At 51.6% G+C, this 6,744-nt stretch overlaps 1 protein-coding gene across 1 annotated transcript in view; it reads left to right on the top strand.

Moving 5' to 3' along the window:
* The first annotated feature begins 3,829 nt into the window (after positions 1-3,829).
* dennd1b (DENN/MADD domain containing 1B) overlaps positions 3,830-6,744 on the top strand; it is a 49,254-nt gene continuing 46,339 nt past the window's right edge. The window contains 3 exon segments of the mRNA XM_067230526.1: positions 3,830-3,854; positions 3,857-3,875; positions 4,966-5,085. Of these exon segments, the coding sequence (XP_067086627.1) occupies positions 3,830-3,854; positions 3,857-3,875; positions 4,966-5,085 (164 nt within the window).

Raw genomic sequence — 6,744 nt, 5'->3', positions numbered from 1 at the left:
TGAGAGCAGAGGGGCTCTTTGTCATGTTAGCCCAGAGGCCTGGGTGAGGGAGCAGGCGCAGGACGGCCAGCCAGCGCTCGGCTCTCAGCACAGAGACGCCGCTAATTGGGGAAAGGGGGGGGCGTCAGGGGGACGGGGGAGGTGAGTGGAGGGGGTGAAGGGAGGAGAGAGGGTGTTTGAAGGGAAGAGAGGCTTGCTTGTGGTGATGGAGGGTGGGGGGGGGTGGGGGGTGGGGGCTCCGGCATTGATCTGTGAGGAGCCACGTTGGATGAGTCGGCAGAGGCAGCAGGCGGGCAGAGACGAGGGCATGGTGACCTCTGACCTCTGGGCTGGGCTGCATGGTGACCTGGGTCTGAGGACAGGCTGGGCGGCTTTAACCTGCGCTGGTTAAATATCATCCATTTGTTAGTGGTGGAGTATTATATGGTGTATATATGTGGTGTATCATACCGTCTCTCTCTCACACTCTCTCTCTCTCTCTCTCTCTCTCTCTCTCTCACTCTCACTCTCACTCTCACTCTAACTTTCCCTCTCCTCCTCCGGCCTGCTTACCATTCCTATATGTTCACCCCAGCATGGAGTAGTGAAATATTGCTTGTTAAGTTCACACCAAAATGAAAACACCAGGACTCTGAGGGAAGCCGTTTAAACCACTTAGAAAACACACGTTCCCCTCCGGCTGCCTGCTGCGTTCTATACTGCGTTCTGTACTGTAGCATGTCTTGTACTGTAGTATTAAGCTGTGCTATGCCCTGCTGTGCTATACATTGTTCTATGCTACGCTGTGCTACGCTACGCTATCCCCATCTGGTTGCTGTTGAGTGCTGTGCTTCCCCGCGGCGTGGCTGTGCAGACAGGCCCCGGCAGCGCCGTGCCGCTAGCGGACCTCCGCCAGGGGAGAGAGCAGCGTGGCGTCTCTCTGAGTGATACCCCTGTCTCTCCACCACAGATAAACACAGGCGCCCCCCCCCCCCCCCCACACACACACACACACCTCACACTGGAAAAGTATTAGCTGCTTTATATTCTTTTGTCTTGGGAGAACGGTTTGGGGAGAGGGAGGAGAGAGGGCGAATTGTGTGTGTGTGTGTGTGTGTGTGTGGGGGGGGGGGGGGGGGTACTGTATGGTACAAGGAAACAACAACAACAGTGGCGAGGCAAACCCCCCCCAGTCTGCCACTCCAGTAGCTGGCTCCCTCTGGTGCAAGGCTCCTATCACCTGGAGGAATGTAGCAGAGAGCGAGGGAGGGAGGGAGGGAGCGGGGGAGACGAAGGCGGATGAGGCGTCAGAGAGAGTAAGAGGGGGAGGGGGGTTGATGCCTGGGAGAGGGAGAGGGAGAGAGAAAGATAGATTTGGTGACAGAGGGAGCGGCAGAGAGGGAGAAGATGGTAAGAGGGAGAGAGGGAGGGAGGGAGGGGGAGAGAGGGAGAGAGAGAGGGAGCAGAGAGTCACACCAGGAATACTCAGATTCCCGGGACGCTGCGAGGGGGGAACTGGATCAGCGCTGTGTCTCAAACTGGGCTCCAGTGGTTGTGGGGCTGGGTGGAGTCTCGTCAGGCCCCAGTGGTTGTGGGGCTGGGTGGAGGTCTCGTCAGGCCCCAGTGGTTGTGGGGCTGGGTGGAGGTCTCGTCAGTGTGTGATGGGAGACTTCCTGTGACATGGATCCATGAAGGTGTTGGGGGCTGAGGACCACACCTGTCTAGGTTCACCTCGCTGGCTCACAGTCAGGGCCTCCTCTCTAGATCTCCAGAGGTGAAGCTACTTTTATTGTCCTTATTTACTTAGTGTGTGTTTGTGTGTGTGTGTGTGTGTGTGTGTAATGCCTGACCTGCGCACACACGTGGCCATGCCCTACATCTGATCTCAGATAGCTGCAGAACATGTCGCTCTGTTTTGAGAGAGAGAGCGAGTTGGAGGGAGAGAGTTGGAGAGGGGGAGAGAGGGAGAGAGAGTTGGGGCAGAGAGAGGGGAGAGAGAGGGAGAGAGAGGGGGGGAGAGAGAGGGAGAGCGAGTTGGAGGGTGAGAGTTGGGGGCAGAGAGAGGGAGGAGAGAGTTGGAGAGGGAGAGAGAGTTGGGGGCAGAGAGAGGGGAGAGATGCGCTGTGTATGGCTCTCTGGAACATATTGGTGTGCTCACATATCAGTTAATAATAGTAGCAACACATACGGCAGCATCTACTCAGATGTGTGTGACAGTTTTACAGTCGCACACGCCAGGACACGCACGCACACACACACACACACACAGCAGGATGCCGCAGAGGGAGACCCCCTGTGCCACTTCCTCTTCCTCTCTGTTTCATCTCATGTTCTGACGCCTGCAACAACCAGCCGACGGTGCCCCGCCCACCTACCAGCACACACATCTCACATACAGCACCTACCTCACCCCCCCTCCCCCACCTCACACACACAGCTCGCTGTTTATGTCGCCCCTCTGCCTCTGGTTTGCGTTGGCAGCTTTGTGGGGGGTGGGGGGGGGGGTGTCGAGGAGAAGGAGAGGGGTGGCGGTGTGTGTGTGTGTGTGTTGGGATCACGAGAAAAGTGTGTGTGTGTGGGTGATCAGTGGTGGTTCCCCACCGCGAGGCCCCAGCGGCTCCCAGACCCAGGCCCAGGCTCAGTCTCTGGGCTCAGGCTCCGTGGCTGGCCAGGCTGACCCATATGGTGCTCAGCTCCTGCTCTGCTCTCTGTCTAAACCCATATGTCGCTGGTGGGTGGGGGGGGCCCCCTCAGGACCCTTCCTCCCTCAAACTGCCTCTGGCTCCCCCGGCCCCCCCCTGCCCCACAGGGGAGGTGTTGGGAGGTAAAGCCTTAAAGACTCCCCCCCCCCTCCACCCCCACCCCTTGAAGCTGCAGAGCTGCTTAGCCCATTGTCACAGCAATCTGCCCCCACTAGTCTCTCTGCTTTCCTCCCCCTCCCTCCCTCCCCTCATCCCTCCCTCCCCTCATCCCTCCCTCCCATCATCTCTCCCTCCCCTCATCCCTCCCTCCCATCATCTCTCCCTCCCCTCATCCCTCCCTCCCCTCAAACCTCCCTCCCCTCATCCCTCCCTCCCATCATCTCTCCCTCCCCTCATCCTCCCTCCCATCATCTCTCCCTCCCCCTCATCCTCCAGCCCTCTCCAGTCCCTGATAATCAATGAACAAAATTATTACTAATATATTAATCTGTGGGTTTGATGACCCGCCTTCTCCTCGCTGGTAAATAGGCTTATTCCGTCCACTTAAACAGTGAGGATTGGTCGATAAATTGTGTGTTAATTTTGATTGAAGGTTTGTGTAGATCACTTGTCAGAATCATGGATCCTATCTCAAGGATTGCATGTGGTTTACTTGTATGTGTGTGTGTGCCTTGAGTATATTCCGTGTGTGTGTGTGATCGGTGCGTGGGAGAGTGACTGAAGAAGCCCCTTGCCCCCCCCCCCTCAGTGTTGTTGTATTTGTTTTCTCTAAACCTTCTCTCTCCCTCTCTCCCTCCCTGCCTCCCTCCCTGCCTCTCTCTCCCCCTCTCCCTCCCCCCCCCTCTCTCTCTCTCTCTCTCTCTCTCTCTCCCTCTCTCCCCCTCTCCCTCTCCACTCCCCCCCTCTCTCTCCCTGTCCCTCCCTCCCTCTCTCTCTCTCTCTCTCTCTCTCTCTCTCTCTCCCTCTCTCCCCTCTCCCTCTCCACTCCCCCCCTCTCTCTCCCTGTCCCTCCCTCCCTGCCTCTCTCTCCCCTCTCTCTCCCCTCTCCCCCCCCCCCTCTCTCTCTCTCTCCCTGTCTCCCCCTCTCCCTCTCCACTCCCCCCCTCTCTCTCCCTGTCCCTCCCTCCCTCTCTCTCTCTCCTCAGGAGATGCTGCAGACGGTGCCCAAGTTCTGCTTCCCTTCGACGTGGAAAGGTACAGCTTCTTCCTCCCTGCGCTCTGTTTATAGCTGTGTGCCTTGCCAAGAGACACACACACACACACACACACACACACACACACATACACACGCACATACACACACACACACACACACAACATACACACACACACACATACACACACACACACACACACACACACACACACACACACACACACACACACACATACATACATACATACATACATACATACATACATACATACATACATACATACATACATACATACATATACACACACACAAAGACACTCATACACACCCTCCCTCCCCCTAACAAACAGTCAGACGTGTGACAGGTAAAGCGGGTGAGTTCCATGTGAGTTCCACACGATGGTTCCATGGTGCACATAAACACATGGGAGCTCACCAGCTAAAACTCAACCCTGAGAGCTGGTAGAAACTGTTGGGGTTTAGGGTTAGTGTAACCGTGTGTGTGTGTGTGTGTGTGTGTGTACGCGCCCTTATTCTGAATTGTGTTATCTTCTGCCGTGTTGACTTGGTGGACTGGAGAACTCTTTAGGCTCGATGTTGGTCAGGTTTAGATAGCAACCCCCTTGTGGATGAATTTATAGGGGTTGGGGGGTATTTTTCAACATGGAAAATGTCATGTGAAAAGTCCTATTGTATAGAGAACTGGCAGGGGGTAGGTAGTTCCAGGGTAGAAGTCTTCACAAGCTTAGTTGCTGCATCTAGTGGTGATACCTCCTCCTGGTGCTGCATGGTTGATACCTCACTTCCTCCCACTACCAATATCTGAGAGTTTGCGATTGACTTCCGTGTAACCCGCGTATATCAGCAGCTTCTGTTTGCTGAATGGGTCCTTTGTACGTTTTTTGTTGTTGTTTAATTTGGGTAAACTTTTCTGGGGTGGGGCAGGGGGGCGTCATGGCGTCTGGAATCACACTTTTCTGTGGGGTCATGTACTATTGTAGAAACCGACATATTCAGTTGACGCACAGAGTTAACAACAAGTAATTGTTGGCTCTTTTGAAATTGCTTTTTTCTGTCCACCGGTGCCTGTGTGTGTGTGTGCGTGTGTGTGTGTGTGTGTTCTCCCAGGGTTTCCCAGAACCAGGTGGGTCAGAACTTCACGTTTGTGCTGACGGACATCGACAGCAAGCAGAGGTTTGGCTTCTGCCGACTCACCTCAGGATGCCGGATCTGCATCTGTCTGCTCAGGTAACACACACACACACACACACTCACACTCACACACACACACACACACACACACACACACTCACACACACACGCTCAAACTCTCTCACACACACGCTCACACACACACTCACACACACACACACACTCACACTCACACACACACGCTCAAACTCTCTCACACACACGCTCACACACACACACACACACACACACACACACACACACCCACACACACACACACAAACCTCACATGGTTTCATTACCGTGTCATTTATTTTAATCTATTAATATTCTTTATTTTGATGTATAAACCAAAATTAAATGTCATATTGAAAATATTGCTTTTGGATTTCTATCTACACAATGAGCCAAGATAAGTTATTAGTTACAGTGTAAAAAGTATCATACATACACACAATTTTTTGTAAGTGTATATTTACATAAATGACATACAGCGCCTAGGGAAACAAAATACAGTGTTGAAAGGTGAATGCAGTGTAGTAAACCTGTGTGTGCTGGCGATGCTGTGGTGTTGATGGACAAACGCTGTTTTGTCTTTAACTTGATGAGCTGCTGTTGTGTGTCCCCCCCCCTATTCCCCTCCCCCCCTCCCCTCCTCCTCCCCCTCCTCCCCTCCTCCTCCCCTCCTCCCACCCTTCCAGGCCAGCCTCGATGGTCCTTTGTTTTCCCTTCTTCTTTTTCCTCCCTCTCTCTCTATTTTCCTCGTTATTCAGCTACTGGCACGGCAAAGACGCTTCTTCCCATAATTATGCATGAATCTGCGCTGCCAATTAGCTGAGGCTTCGCTGTCCCTCTCTCTGAGTTCGACATGCTAATTCATTTGACATATGATGTATAAAATTCATTATGCATTCTGAGTAGTTTGCATGGCTTACTCCATTCATAATAAGAAATGTATAGAAAGTTTTTTTTTTTGTGTTTTAAATACTTCCCAGTTCTTTGTTTTTGTGGTCTGATTTTCTCTTAAGTAGCTTCAATGTGAAGAGAAGCTATTATTAGAAATATATATAAAACAAAATACATCCGTATTTTAGCCAAGATTAATGAATAATTCGACTGTATTTAATGTTATTTAAGTACAAACAGGCTACAAAAACGACAAATCATAAAATCAGAGAACAAAAAGACCGGGTTCAAAATATGATTGTTTTTCGAACATGTTCCTCATGTGACAAATTAGCAATGAAACAATGGAAGTGACAAAAAAAAAAATCTAATTTGTCTAAAATTGAAATAACATTAACATAATATCTATCAATGTGTATTTTGATTGTATGGATTACACGAAACACACGTAAAAACCTCTGCACCTTCATTTAATCTACACACCTCTGACACAAAACAAAGGTAATTAAAACTGTTTGTGTCCCTGTGGTTGTTGAAGTGCTGGGACCATAAAATTGTCACCTATGCTTACAGGAGGAAGTCACCTTAATGAGTTGGACAGTTTTACACGGACAGCTCTTTGTAGTCTTGCTGCACGAAAAAGACGCGCTCCCTCCAGGCGAAACCTCTTTAAAAGCAGAATGGTTTCTATTTTACACCTTCATCCCCCCTGTCTCCTCCCTCCTGATCATTCCCTCACATTTGGGAGCGGGGGGGGATGGAGGAATAGCCAGTCGAACATCTAAGAGACTCGGGAGATGAAAAGGGTGG

Source organism: Osmerus mordax, chromosome 27 (genome assembly GCF_038355195.1).
Source record: "Osmerus mordax isolate fOsmMor3 chromosome 27, fOsmMor3.pri, whole genome shotgun sequence".
Classification (NCBI taxonomy): Eukaryota; Metazoa; Chordata; class Actinopteri; order Osmeriformes; family Osmeridae; genus Osmerus; species Osmerus mordax.
The sequence above is the reverse complement of the archived record's forward strand: the minus strand, read 5'-3'. Positions and strand labels throughout refer to the sequence as shown.